The sequence below is a fragment of the Phoxinus phoxinus genome (assembly GCF_949152265.1).
Source record: "Phoxinus phoxinus genome assembly, chromosome: 7".
NCBI lineage: Eukaryota > Metazoa > Chordata > Actinopteri > Cypriniformes > Leuciscidae > Phoxinus > Phoxinus phoxinus.
In genome coordinates, this window is record NC_136882.1 from 8,116,239 (window position 1) to 8,131,459 (window position 15,221).

General features: G+C 39.2%; 1 protein-coding gene across 4 annotated transcripts in view; it reads right to left on the reverse strand.

Annotated features, from left to right (window-relative positions):
- The window catches only part of ubr3 (ubiquitin protein ligase E3 component n-recognin 3), a 92,064-nt gene that overhangs the window by 51,855 nt on the left and 24,988 nt on the right, over nt 1–15,221 (reverse strand). For 2 of the 4 annotated variants that reach the window (XM_079617568.1, XM_079617566.1), the window contains exons 20-25: nt 13,178–13,319; nt 12,874–12,978; nt 10,065–10,259; nt 8,374–8,406; nt 4,386–4,831; nt 1,912–2,000 (exon numbers count right to left, since the gene is read on the reverse strand). In XM_079617568.1, coding sequence (XP_079473694.1) covers nt 1,912–2,000; nt 4,386–4,831; nt 8,374–8,406; nt 10,065–10,259; nt 12,874–12,978; nt 13,178–13,319 — 1,010 coding nt within the window. The remainder of the gene's footprint in view (nt 1–1,911; nt 2,001–4,385; nt 4,832–8,373; nt 8,407–10,064; nt 10,260–12,873; nt 12,979–13,177; nt 13,320–15,221) is intronic. The other 2 variants (XM_079617569.1, XM_079617567.1) reach the window with 1 other exon arrangement.

Sequence of the window (15,221 nt, forward strand, 5' to 3'; positions counted from 1 at the left end):
GGACTGCTGTGTATGCGTCTGCCGTTTACCTGGGGAAGCGATGCACCAGGATGCACTGTGGCAAGATGACTGCCGTTGGAGGGAGTGTGATGCTTTGTGCAATGTTCTGCTGCTGGGAAACCCTGGCATAAATTTGACACTTGCCTAAACAATGCAAACTAGGTACACCCCTGCATGGCAATGGTATTGCCTGATGGTAGTGGCCCTTTCCACAGGATAATGTACTCGCACTGCACACATTGTTCAGGAATGGTCTGAGAATCATGATGAAGAGTTTTCCCAGATCTCAATCTGTCTGAGCATCTGTTGGATGTGCTGAAACAACAAGTCCGATCCATTGCAGTTCCACCTTGCAACATACAGGACTTTGAAGGATCTGCTGCTAATGTCTTGGCACCAGATACCACCGGACACCTTCAGATGTGTGTTGTAGAGTCCATGCCTCGGCGGGTCAGCACTGTTTTGTTGGAGGACCAACGGCATATTAGGCAGGTGGTCATAATGTTTTGGCTCATCAGTATAAAAATGGGGGTTTAATCTGTATTAAAATGGGGTGTAGCATGTAAAATCTCAAGAGTAGTTTAGGATCTGTGGGAGTGTGAAAGCTCAAAAGAGTGTGAATGTCCAATTAAGAGTTAAAAAGCTATAAACCAAAAGATCTATAATGTGTACATGGTCTTACAAATGGCAATGATTCAGAACCATGGCATATACACAAGTAATGTGGTATTACCATATGACACTAAGGTACCACCACAATTCTTTCTGTAATAGTTTTCAAATTTCAGTAGCACTTACAGTCCTGTTTCCCCATGTACCTACTATGTACTTATTATAGTAATAACAATAACTGGGTAATAACTAGGTACTAACCCTGAACCTACCGCTAAACCTAAACTTAACCCATGTATCTCTGTAACTGCAATTGGACGTACTGTAAAATAAAGTGCAACCACAATTTGAATAGGCAGAGTGCAAATGGTTAGAGGCCATTTATACGTAGTGCAAATAGTGGCAGATACTATTGGCACCTCAGTGTTTTGTACTATGATGAGTGTATATGATTACTTATAAAATGGATATTGATTCTGATTGCTTGAGCCGTGTTCAAAGCCATTGTAAATTACTCTATAAAACATTCACCCGTGTCCTTTGCTCTGCTTCGTGCCTAACAAACGCCCCTTAGCTGTTTGAAATTCACTGTAAACTACGGCAGCTTGGGGCTTAATTTATTAAAAACATATATAGATGCTGCCTTACTGGGACATTTCTTATCCCTGTCCCTAAAGCCCTCCCCTACTCCAACCCATAACCCTACCAGATGAACACTTTATTCCCACTAGTAAATATCTGTTAGGCACTTTATTTCCTGTTTTCAAAAAAAAAAAAAATCCTTTTTATTTAAATTAAATGCCTCTCCGAGCTGATATTCATTGGGAAAAGAGAGAAGAATGAGTTTGTAAAAAGGTTGATTCGAACCTCGGTCGGTCGAGTTAAAAGCTAAGGCTACATCTCCATGCCAGTGCTCCGGTTATGGAAAACAGAAAAGACTAATCCTATCTCAAATTCTAAATTACACCTATTAAAAATTGTTTTTTGCATTCAGTTCCATGCCGTAGCTATTTTTGAATACAAGAACATCTCATATAAACAGTCTGGGCTGTTTTGCAAACCCATGATTATGAAGAACAACAAACATTGAAAGACTGGAAGATATTGTGAGAACATTGAGTTAAAACATATCCCGATTAAAAAAATTATGTTGTGTCTTTAGATCTGACATACGTCAGAATGAAAATCAATCATATAAACATGAAACTGATCATCTACTAATTAACAGCTAGAGAGGCTCATCAAATTCATAAAGGTCATAAATGTCAGCAAACAACGTCAGCTCATATTCAAGCTCACCAACATCCATGGCAGTCTCCATGAAGCTCTTCTGCCTTGAGGCAAACTCCGCCAGCAGCTTCTGCTGTCTCTCTCTGGCCCTCTGACGCCTGCAGATGTCAAAACACAAGTTATTTGCATCATTATCTTTAATTACTAGATATTATCAAGCACTGAAATGTTGACATGATCATAATCAGATTACATTTGATGATCAGATTTTGAGGATGTGAATGTATCATTCTCAGAAGTCATTAAGTCCAATGGAAATCCTCATTAGTAAGGGATGCACTGACAGAAAGTATGTATATTTCATGTTATTGCATGATATTTTCACATTAACCAATATGATGGCCATATCATAAAATATAATAATATTTATTTATTTAACAAACAAATAGTTTACAAGACTTTTCATGCTATTAGTGATTACTTTACCATGGACAATATTAAAAATGGATAAAGGGGGACAGAAACAGTGTCATGCCATGTGTTATGTCTATAAATTTGAACACGTTGTTTTCTATGAGTGAACACACACAGCGCCGCCACTCACTGTCTGTCCGCAGCGCCCAGCTACAAATCCAGAGGCTGTTAAAAATTATTTTGACTAGGTCACGACTACTCGCATAGTTTTCCATTAAATATTTGTCCCAAATCATAAGTAATGTTCAAAATGACATCACCCTAGCTTGGAAGAATGCGTATACTGCATTTTTCAGCAAAACTTTGACTTTCTGTGGCTTGAATAAAGTCTGCATAATATAGAGATCTAAATAGATTGCTCTTTCCATATGCTGGTTTAAATTTTAGGTAAAAATAAATAAATAAAAAAGGTAAAAATCCTTCCAAAAGCAACTTTTGACACTAAATTTTAAACCCCTAAAAATATTTTTAAAACTAAAAAAAAGCCTGTATATTTCTTTCTCAAAAAATGTGTGCCATATATGTGCTCACATTAGCCCTTTTCACACAACAATCCCAGTAAATTACCAGAAAAAAAAAAGCCAGACCGACTTTCACGGTAAATTTTAAAAAATGTGCCGTTCACACAAGCAACACTCTGTGATGATGTCATTAACTGGAAGTTTATGCCTTGTTCCTGAAGAAGGCTAGTTATTTTATCGTACGTGACAGTATCGCCAACTGTTCCTCTAAGTTGTTGACAAATCTCTTCATCCACCCGGACAAGGAGAAACTTTAGTTTTAGTTTCGGTATCACTCCAATGAATGGCCCAGAGCCGTTGCTCTTTCAGCGGCTTCTGATTGGCCCAAATCACTTCTTCCAGCAGCGCGTTCTGAACTCATACGTGCAAAATACCATAATAATAATCTTCATTCTGCATTCACACAGCACATATATCAGTAATTTTCTGGTAATGTTACAACTTCCCTTACTGGTAAATGACCGGAACCAATTTACCGGTATATATTTAAAAGGTCCTGTTCACACGTGATCTGTTACCGGTAATCTGACAGTAAAGACTGAGTGAAAGGGGCTATTTTCTGTCTGTCTGTCTGTCCCAAATGTGCTGCATACGTCCTGAAAAGTGAAGCCAAAGCATTTCAATCGCCCCCTGGTGGCTGGCTGCAGTATGTCACAAACCGCACCATCTCCATGTAATCAAATGGGACACGAACCAAAAAAACAACAACTTCCAATTACACTTCGACAAAATTTCCCTCAAAGTTGGTTTCTGTCATTTTAGGTAGTTATCATCAAGCAGACGTATGTTCAACTATTCGTTTTTACAATAAGTTTTGCTTTAGTTAGTTATTTGATGCTATAGAATGCTATTGTCAGGTGTACTTGCGATTGAGTCTGCGGGAGCTGGAGAGTATGCAGGACCTTGATACCACGGCTCCACCTCAGGATCACTACTGCGCAGACTGGCTCAAAATTACTTTTGATATTTTGGCTTAATTTTTCAACAATGGAAGTATGTGTAGATGCGTCGTCCAGCTTTTTTCCTACAATCTATGGTCTGTCCCTCCAAAAATTACACTAAATGTGTGAATATCTGGAAACCCTAATAAATCAGTTCAATAAAGCAAATTCAACCAACAGACAGTATAGCACAAAACCTTAAATATTTGGCAAACTCGATCAGGTGAAAGCGGTGGTGTAATTCTCCATCTCTCTCCTTTCTTTATAGTCGGATGGGAGGAACAGACACTTAAGAGGAGCATAAGCGAATAAAGACAGGGATGTTAAGCTTCAAGAGTTTCCAGCTGACAACGTTAAGGACAAACACACATGTGCAAAGTCCTTCAACACTGCTCTTAGAAAAGCTGCTATAACCTATAGTTTTGACTTGGTTTGGGGGTATCGGTTCCACACTCAGAGGTGCTGACAGGAGGTTTATAACTCGTTCCTTCAACATTACAGCGCATTAAGGAATTAAAGATAGTGTTCATAAAAGCCGGCGCTGCTATGAATAAGGTCTCGTCAAATGTAATATGACACCTTTGACAGGGAACACACACACACACACCTCTCCTCCTTGTCCATACTCTTCTTGTCTCCAGGACTGTTCTTCTTGGGTGGTACGGGTGGACACACCTTTCCACAGATTTCCTGTAGGCATCTCTTGCTGTGCCGGCTACGCGCGGCAGCTTTGGCCAAGATTCTTTCGATGGCTGTTAACCCGTCTCCGTGTGCGTGATGGGCCAGATCCACCTCGGCCAGCCAGCTCAGAGACAGAGAGTTCTGCTTGGCAGACAGTTTCTGGTGCAGTTTGACCAGGAGCGACAGCATGCTCTCCCGGATCTCCAGGATCTCGGTCACCAGCTGCGGGGGTGATCCGGGCGGGAGCCACCGGGAGGACGAGGACTTGGGTCGCACCGCCTGACTGGCCTCGTGGTTGCTGCGGTTAATGATCTCCTGGAACTTCCTCCTGCGCTCCGCCACGAGACTGAACACTTGAGCTTCACGCAGGTTCTGAGGAGAAACCACAGACAGAGAATAAACTGGTAGAAAGGCAAATACTCATAGAGCTGCAAGGAACAGTTATAAGGCCACACACACCAATGTCACACTCATGGTTGCGTTGAGAAGATTTGTTGGGTCGTAGTCATTCCGAGTAAGTAGTTCACATGCTATTGAAGCAATAACTCACTTGAGGGTGAGGCAGTGTGTTAAATCATTGTAATGCACAATCTGCTTTTCTAATACAGCTTTATTAAGTGCAACATGACTTACAATATTTTTTTGTTTATTAATTAGTAAACATTTACTAGAAGTTATAGTAATAACTAGATGTTTGAAGTGGTTTAGAAAGCTTGAAGTACCGGTGTTACACAGTGTTCAGTCACACACCAATTACATCACTTGCCCACCACGGCACCACCCACCGATTTTGATTTTTTTGTAGTAATACAATTATATTACGGTAGTTCAGTTAGATAACTGAACTGAGCAGACACATTCAGTTTTTAGTTGTAGTATCTGCTCAGTTCAGAGTGAGCCAAAAGAGTCACATGCGTATCCTTAAAAAGTCTTAAATTAAGATTGATAAAATTTAAGGCCATAAAAAAAGCCATATCTTAAATGGTATAAGAAAAGTCTTCTCAGGAGGTCATAAATATGCAGACAGAAATAAAGTAATCGTTATGTTGCATATTGTGATTGATTATTAAACTTCAAAAGGCTAAAAAAGGTTGATTTAATTAATCGTGAGCGCTGCACGTTTCAAAGTAAAAGCACACTGGTGTTGCGGTCTATAGGCGGTCTATTTCAGAGCAGTTTGCCAAGCAATTACCGGTACTAATGATGTATTGTTAATGAATTATGACAAAGTTTAATGATGTTTATATCTCCTGCAAACTTGTTGCCTGTCTGCAAAATTCTTCATTCTGAGGCCCTGTCCCAAATGAAACCCAAACCCTTGTGATCGTCCACCGCGTCCACACTTTCGTGACGTAACACCGCTTTGACGGTCGGGCAGAGGTCTGCGGAGGAGCTCGTAGTAGGCTCTGCAGAAGTGTGCATCAAGGGAGCATATCGTGGGCACTCGTGAGCACCCTTCTGAAACCTAAAATGGGGGACAAATGCGACACCCTATGGCCGGGATAGGCAACTCCGGTCCTGGAGGGCCACTGTCCTGCAGAGGTTACCTCCAACCCTAGTTAAACACACCTGAACAAGGCAATCAAAGTGTCCAGGATTACTAGATAGATACAGGCAGGCGAGTTGTTATCAGGGCTGAAGCTAAACTCTGCAGGACAGTGGCCCTCCAGGACCGGAGTTGCCTATCCCACAAGTTGCCATTTGGGACAGGGCCTAACAAGCTCAGTGTAAGTTGTGAACAAGGATTACCAGAGTAACCACTATATTTCCATAAGCACCTCCTACTGGTGGTCAGAGAGAGAACTTATTTTCATTCAGTCCATCTCCTGTTTTTGACCAATGCAAAAACTGACTCCTATTTTTACGCAGAACAGCATATATAAGCACTGGTGTTAACTGGTGGATTGAGAAAAGCTAATGTGCAATCTGAAAATCTACACAAAGATTTTCTACAGTATATATATAATCATATTATAAAATCATTTAAATATAATCATTTATAATGTAGACTTTAAAATGGTTTAAAGGCTGAAATGTGAGCTTTATCATAAAACTTGCATTATTTGAACTGTAAACTTGTTTAAATCATAATTTACAGTTTAAGATATTAGAGTCAGACAGTCCCACTTCTTTCATTTGTGCAGGTCTTAAAAGCTTTACACTGAAATAGACCGGCGTTACTCTTTTTAAAAATATATTCATGACATTTCTGATACACGATTGGCAGAACATATTCTGGAATCACAATAATAAAGGACAATTCCTTCACACATATGAACAACTAACCCTTACTGAACGTGCCAGTTGTCCATAGTGTTTAATTAGCATGCTAATCTCACTGAAGCGAATGAATATTTAATAACGAGCACTGAACCACTGACCGCTGTGCTCAAGACTCATTATATCTCCATACATCACTGGAAACACATGCAGTTAATGAAAACTTCCTCTCATCTCTGAGCCAGTTTGAAACATGAATGAAATCACATACTATGAACACAACATCACACGAGAGAAACAAACCAAGCAGGAGAAAACTGCACAGATCAAAACACAAAATCAAACGAAACCCAAAAAATAAACAAAACAAAAATACAAATCACAGAAAACAAAGATACCAGTGCTCTATTTCCTGTGCATTTTATAATTGGGTCAATGGCATAATGCTCGTTATATGTATCTGGATCTATTAATTAATCTCTAAAATGCGCATCTTTCTTTTTCTGAGAACCGATAGATTGAATAAACTCCTTCTATGATAAACATTTTCAAATGTTACATAAAAATTGCTTAAGAGAAAAAAAGTCGTCCACACACGGGTTTTTTACATGAATGATTAAATGTCATGAATGTAAAAATGTATTGTAATCAAATTAAAAATAGGGGTTACCTTGAAAATAGTTACTGTTGCCAGTTTAAAGGAAAACATCAGAAATACGATGCTGCCTATCTAAAATTTTGCACATCCATTTTAAGCTATACGTTATCTTCCTGTTTTCATCATCTTAAGGCTGGTTCACACGGCATAATTAGGCCGATTTTAGCCCCGATTCACCCCTTCCGACAATCTTAAGGATGCTCCGATTATCATTAAATAATATGATCAGATATTCCTGCCGTGTGTGGTGTGTTAAGACTGCTCTCGTCTGCTCGGAAGGACGTCGGGACCGCTCCGATCTCAAATCGGGGATATCCAACATGTTGGATTTTTTTGGCCCGATTTCTCCTCGTGTGTGGTGTCCCCCGGGGACAAACGAGCACGCACCCTGTGGACTGTGGCGTGTAGCCAATCAGAAAGCGAGGTGACGAGGCGGCGATGAAGCACCGGGAAACAAAATCAAAACAGCCGGCGGTATGGCGCACCAGAAAGTCCGGTGGACGTCGGAGATGGAGGATAACGTTTTTTTTTTTACAAACTATCGCCACTGCATCCTCTTCATCCGCCATGATTGTTTACTCTGAAGTCACGTTTGATCTCCAGGGATTTTGCGAGATTTCCCGTCTGACCTGGGAATGCTCAGGAGTCAAATCGGTTTGTGTGTGATGTGTTGATTTTGCCGTGTGGTTGCGCACCACACACTGTACGACCAAAACTGTTAGACCCGTGATTTTTTATCGCCGTGTGTGGGGTCTCTCAGGTTTGGAAAATCGGCCGACAATTTTAAAATCATCTCGTGTGAACCAGGCATTAGATATCCTTATTTGTTACAGACCAATCGTCATTACCCCTCCCAAAAATGTGTGTAACAAGAAAACGAGCAACAGGTCTTTGAATATCGCAAAAGAATGTTTGCAAAACAAACACAAAAAAAGTGCAGTGCTTGTACTTCAGACCATTCCAAACTTGGTTATTCCAAACAGAACTCTTGAAATCATTCCACATCACTTATCAAATCATTCCCAAATCCCTCTACCTCTCTCCAATTTCCTGTCAGCCGTCTGGAACTCTGAGGATGGAGAGTGATGTCATCAAAACAACAGGATATAGAAATCAACTTTTGCGTGACCCGGTCTACAAACCATTTTTCAATAATATTTCAGACATAACAGTAATGGGGCCGTATCATACACCTTGCGCAATGCAGTGCCAGGCGTTTGCGCCCATCTGCCATTTGTGCGCCCATGGGCTGCTGGTCTGAAAACCAGGTGTGTTCTGGTGCATTGTTGGCGCATTGCTATTTTGAGGAAACTGAAATAGTTTCCTCAATCCGCCAAAATCCGCCATCGACCAACTGAAACCTGGTCTAAAGTCAATGGCGCATATTTTAAAATTGATTTAAAGAGTGCATTATGCGCCTATAGGCGGATGCACAACATGTGTACACTTTGTCCTTGAGCTTTAAATGGGTGGTTCAGGATTTTGGACATCGGACATCATTTTCAAGTTAGCCTGGTTGTTATTCATCAGCGGAGACAGTTTTCAAAAAATGTCATCCAATCTTTACAGTTGCATAGTTCGCCGGTGCTAGGCTAGTGCGAGTCAACGGTATATACTAGCCTGCCATTAAAAACAGCAAATAAATTATAACGCCAGACTATCGATGTAAATGTCTATTGAGAGAATAATGTTAGAAATCAAAGTACTCTTGCATCTCAATGATCGCATTACATTTACAGGAACTAGTTTCTCAGCAGCGGCGGAATTTTACTTTGCTCCGGTTATTAGTACTGCGCCGAAAAGTAAACAGAACAGAAGCGCACTACGTCTAGCTAACTAGTAATAGCCTTGAACAACGATATAGAAAAACATTTAATTGTAAACTAAGGAATTCTCTACGGCATCTCCAGCGGCTGCTGTCTCTACAGACATTCTTTCAGCATCCATCTCGATTAGTTCTTCGTCTGTGTATTCCGGCACATAAATGTGCGGTTTGTTGAATAAAACACATTCCTCGCCTTCATCGTCTCCAAAGTCTGAAACATTGGCATGGCTTTCAAACGTGGCCATAGTCCTATGTTGATTTCTTCGTGAAATATACTCTGCTTCTGTAGTGATGAGTGTCAGTGGCAGGTAAATACACTTGCGTGATTGTCATGTGGACCGGCTCTCTCGGTTGCCTAGGTAACGTAATATCACTCCGCCGCTGCTGTAGACTGTGCTAATAAACACAGCGAACAAAATATAACTATTGCAATGCAATGAAAGGGTAGTTTGATTTCTAAGTTTGTCTCCACTTATGAATAACAACCAGGCTAGCTTGAAAAATAGGTCCGATGTCCATAATCCTGAACCACCCCATTTACCTCGTGCACGAGCAGATCCGTTTCCTCTTTGGAGAAGCGTTCAGTTTTTCCGCATGCAAATTCCGCCATGTAAACAGTGAATCCGCCATGGTGCGAACGCAACTGGCTTTTAAAGGGAATGAGAGATGAGACTCTGATTGGTTTATTGTACGTTTATGCCCAAAACACACCCATTACTCATTAAGAGAATAGAGACAACCCTTTTAGGACCATGCGCCGGGAGCGCTGACCATTTTCCCCGCCGTTAAACTAACAAAAGTGGATTCGGACACGGCCTAAGTACACTTGCGCCGTGCGCTTTAGATCATGCGCTTACATCGTTAAAATAGGGCTGAAGAACTCAGAGGAGCATCAGGCTCACCTGTCCGAAGCCGGCGCTCTCAGAGCTGGTGCTGGGTGGAGTCTCTCGCTCTCTCTCCCGCTCTCTCTTTCTCTCCACCTCAGGAGCCGTCTCTGGCACTCGAACCCGCACAAAGTTGATGACGTGATGGAGGTTAGACAGCAGGCTGGTGCCCGGGAACCAGCTGTCATGGCAGTGCTCCTCGATACAGGGCTCCTGCAACAGAGTGAGGGAAAAACACCTCAGCAACGAGGAAAACGCAAAAGCCTGGAATACGGGAATGTGTGCTTTTAGCTGCTAGCCATAATCTGGTCAGGAAGAGATCTGTTTAAAGACTGGACTAACCGTGATTGAATTAGTCAAACGCTAACAGAGTAATAACAGACTGCTGGCTGGTAAATGTGTCGGAGACTACTTTGTTGCTGAGGATCAGATTGGAGTTTAGAGCTGCATTTTTCTGATAAAAATTGCGAATGCGATTTAAAACGCAATTAAAACAAAATCCAGGTTTGCAGGGCTGCACATTTGTTAAAAAGTTTGAAATTATATATTAATATGGCTACATAATAATAATAATAAAACTACAGTTGTAATGTAGCCTAACAATTTAAGTAAAATAATATATTACTAATATTTATAGTTCTTACATTTTCAAACATTAAACCAAGAATGTTTTACACCGTGTCTTAAAGGGCACCTATTATGACATTTAAAATGTTCCTAATGTTGTTTAGGGAGTCCCCAACAACAGTTTTACATGCATGCAATGACAAAAAACACTTTTGTTGTCGTATAATATGCATTTATTTTTACCTGATTTGCTCACCAACTCCCAAATGAATCGTTCAACGACTCGTTTTTCAAACCCCTCCTTTGCGCGACGCTAATCTGCGTTGATTGGTCAGATGACCCAGCAGTGTTTACAGAGATAATACTTATTTTTAACACGGAGTACAATGATGCTTTTATCAATTAAATTGTGTTATAATAATGATTATAGTCCACTGCTTTATAGTAGTAAAAAACGAAAAATAAGATAAAGAATTTAATGTTATGTTAGCGAGCATAGCCCAGAGTTCATATTGTAAAAGCACAATCAGTCTTTGTTTGCATTAGCCCGATGCATAAACATAACGTTTTTACACAAAAAAAATGCAGTTACATTACTACGAGGTATTACTTTAGTCTTTAGACAACTCCGAAAACAACGACACTTCACATATCTCAATACAATTGCCATTGAAGACCTAGAAGCTAAACGGTGCTTACACAACAAACAAGATAATTATTAAGCATGCTACATAAAACATAAAAGCAACAATTATTAATAACACTTACAGGTTGTGATACGGAGGAGGAAGCTGATGCAAATACACTTGGAACTGAACCTTCCTTCAATATCGCGAATCCAAGTTTGATTGCATTTAAGTTGGTAAAGCAATCGTCTTCAAAATGGCGCGAACAAAGCACAAGGCTCGGACTATACTTCTGTGGTATAGTTGTATATATGAATTGTAGTCACTTAGTCTTCAAATGCTCCTCCTTGGGCAGATGAAAAAAGTAGGCTTTTGAGTCGCACTTCAGAACACAGCGTCTCATCGCCATGATGTTTTCCATGGCCTTGGAGCGCAATAAGTGTGGGCGTATCGTATTCAAATAACTTGACAAGTTGACGTCATCTAGTCAGAGAAAAAGCTTCGGTCTTCTAACGATTCATAAAAATGACTCAGAGTCGACTCTCACTTTTGAAAGACAATAACTTTATATACGGTGCACTTTCATATTTCAAACTTTGCAGGATGTTTTTGTTCACTTAGATCTATGTTACACACTACATGAAAGGTAAATTTCAAAATTCCATAATAGGTGCCCTTTAACCATGAGATGTGATGCGATAAAAGGCATATTTTCCATGTGAATCAGAGCGTTTCATTCCCAGCCACATGTAGAGATGGAATATTCAAGCCGTTTAGTCATTTTCTAACCCTTAACATAAAAACAAAACAAACAAAAATCAAGCTGAAATGTTTTTTGGGAGGGGGAACGAAAAAGGATACATTTAAAAAATGTTCAATATAAATAAATAAAATAAAAAATCTAACTAAATAAAAAAACGAATGGACAAAGGATACACAGATGCAAACTGTGCCTTGTTTTGAAGTAAACTGCGAGTGTAAAAGCTCCCTTATTTAGATGGAAAACTGCTTCTTTAGCTTTTGTTGAGCTGCTCAAGTGAAAACAATATATACTAAACTGTATTGGAAAGACATTAATTTAATGCCATGCAATAAATTTACATATTTATGTACTAATAAAAATACCCTGCAATTGTACTTTTGGTGTGCTAAACTGATTTCCTTAAAGTCTGCTAAATTGGAACAACTAATTTGGTACTAAACGCACTTTAATTGTGCAGAAATAGTGCTGAGGTTCAACTAAAGATATACTTGATTGTGCTAAAGTGGAACTATTGCAAGTCTACGTTAGGTACACTATAATATCAGTCTTTAAATGCAAGATATTTAAAAAGAAATCATACAATCATTATTAATAATGATATTAAAACACATTTTAGGCTTAATATTAAGAAATGTGCATTGTGCAATAAAAACTTACTCCAAATAAAGTTTAATTATAATTTTAGATCAGTAAGTCTTAAGTGATGTGTCATTAAATATGTTAATGTATTTGAAGTATACTTCGCATGAAATAAATGTTTGTTTTGGTATAGTTTTTTATAAGGGAGAACACAGTGAACCACATCAGTGTTTGGTCACGCTCTCTGATTCTGAGACGAGACCAGTCTCTTATTCACCAAATAAATGCTTACCTCCTCCACTTTGTCATCCTGGACCTGATTATCAAGTCCGAGTTCTATCAGGTACAGCACCATACACAACACATGTTCAGACATGTTCTGGTGATCCATCCAGATCTAAACAAACAGAAAACAGATTATCACAGATAATAAAAAAAACAATGGGAAACCACTCATTTAATTCTAGTAAATGACCAACATCTACATATTAAATAATGCCAAGCGGTAAAGCCAGTCATTAACTTAAGTTCAAGCATCTTGTAAAATTAACCACACGCATAACTGCCAGCGCTGTTTGCTCTGTGATAAGTTTCACCTTATAAAGCAGTGTAAAGATGACGATGTGCAGAGTTTTGCAGTGCAGCAGGCGCGCCAGTCCTCTATAGCAGGGGTGCAGGGGGGTCCTCTCCTTATAGGGCGGCCAGGGGTTCCCCGTGTTAACGCCTGACTGTTTCAAACTGCAAAAGAAAAGAAAAATACTTATAAGACATTCATTAAATAATGCAATTTGCTTCCGCAAGCATGTTTCCAGTCTAATTGTAAAAATATAAAAACTCCCTTCGGAGTATTTTTCAGTGTAATCCTGAAAAACAACATTAAAACACCCAAAAATAACAATTCAGTCATCATTTACTCACTCCCATGTGATTATAAACCCCACATCCCTTTCTTTTTTTTCATGGAACACAAAATGAGATTGCAGATTGTTCTAGCTGTGCTTCTCGTTTGATGTTAATGAATGGGGAATAGGGCTGTCGATCTCCAAAATGACAACAAGGTACCATCAATAAATCATAAAAATAGTCCATAACTTGTGCGCTACATTCCAAGTCTTACAATAGCTTGAGTGAGGAACTGATCCAAATTTATAGTCATTAATATTCTATAGACATGAGATTTTAGACAAGTGACACCAACAACATTTCACATTGACGTCATAGCCTCCACCTTTCCACCTCCACGGTATAAATTGAGCTTTTTTGACAATGGTTCTTGTAAAATCATGTTTTTTTTTTCTTTTTCATTTTGGAGTTCAACAGACCAAGTCTACATTCACTTTTCATTACATGAAAAAGTGTGGCCAGTACATTACCAACATTCATGTTGGGGTTCAAACTCAAGTTCACTCAAAAAACGAAAATGATCACATACTTTACTCACCCTCAAGCCATATGACATTATTATTTTGGTCAAACACATCTTAAAAATACCCTGGCTCTTCCCAGCTTTATTATGGCAGTGAATGGTACCTTCGATTTTGAAGCCCAAAAAAAAAATCCATCCATCCATTATAAAAGTAATCCATATGGCTTCCAGTGGGTTAATAAAGGCCTTCAGAAGCGAAGTCATGCGCTTTTTATAAGAAAAATATGTCCCACTTTATATTAAGTGGCTTTAAGTACTACGTACTTACATCGAAAAATAAGTACAATGTACTTATTGTGTTCATGTTGTATTGTAAAACACTTTTGCTGCTATTGAGATGTGATACGGGTCAGGTTAGGGACAGGTGTGCTGGTATGGTTAAGTTTAAGGGTGGGTTAAGGTGTAAGGGAAGGCTCAACACTGTATTAATTACAAATGTAATTACATACATTAATTACAGCTGTAATAACATGCAGGTATTTTAAAAATTTACAATGTAAAAACATGTATGTACACAATAAGTCCATTGTATCAAATTAGTAATTTCAATGTAAGTACATAGTACTTAAAGCCACTTAATATAAAGTGGGACCGAAAAATATTCATATTTATAACTTCATAAACTATAATCACTGGCTTCCGGCGGCAACAGCCGTATGCGAGTCTAGTTCCAGCGGAAGAGTGACCTCTGACCCGACGGATATAACCCATGACACCGCAAACCGCTGTGCTTACAATTCAAATTCAAATAAAAACCGGAAGGTTTGAGTTAATCACTCAAAACAATTAGCAAAATAAAAATGGTAATGCAACCTCCATTGGTCCACTTGAGAAGGCCCAAGTTTAAATCATGTGAAACAATTAATTTTGGATTCATATTGTGTTTTAGGATATAAAGTACAGTGTGGCATCCTATGTTAGTGTATGATTCACAAAATCACAGACAAGGAACTGTAATAGTCTAAATGCATGCAGAAACCAAATGTTACATTTAGAGTTAAAGCATGAACGCAGCTGATAAATGCGAACAAAGTGTGTCTGAGAAATACTCTCGCGTTACCAGACTTGGACACTGCTCTGCTTTAAAGACATCACTGACTGCATTTGTGTTGAAAGGAACATGCGATATAAAACATTTTGTCCTCTTGACAGGTGATCCATCATCCAGTGGCCGGACACGAGAAACTCAAGCAACATATTCACAAACTGACACG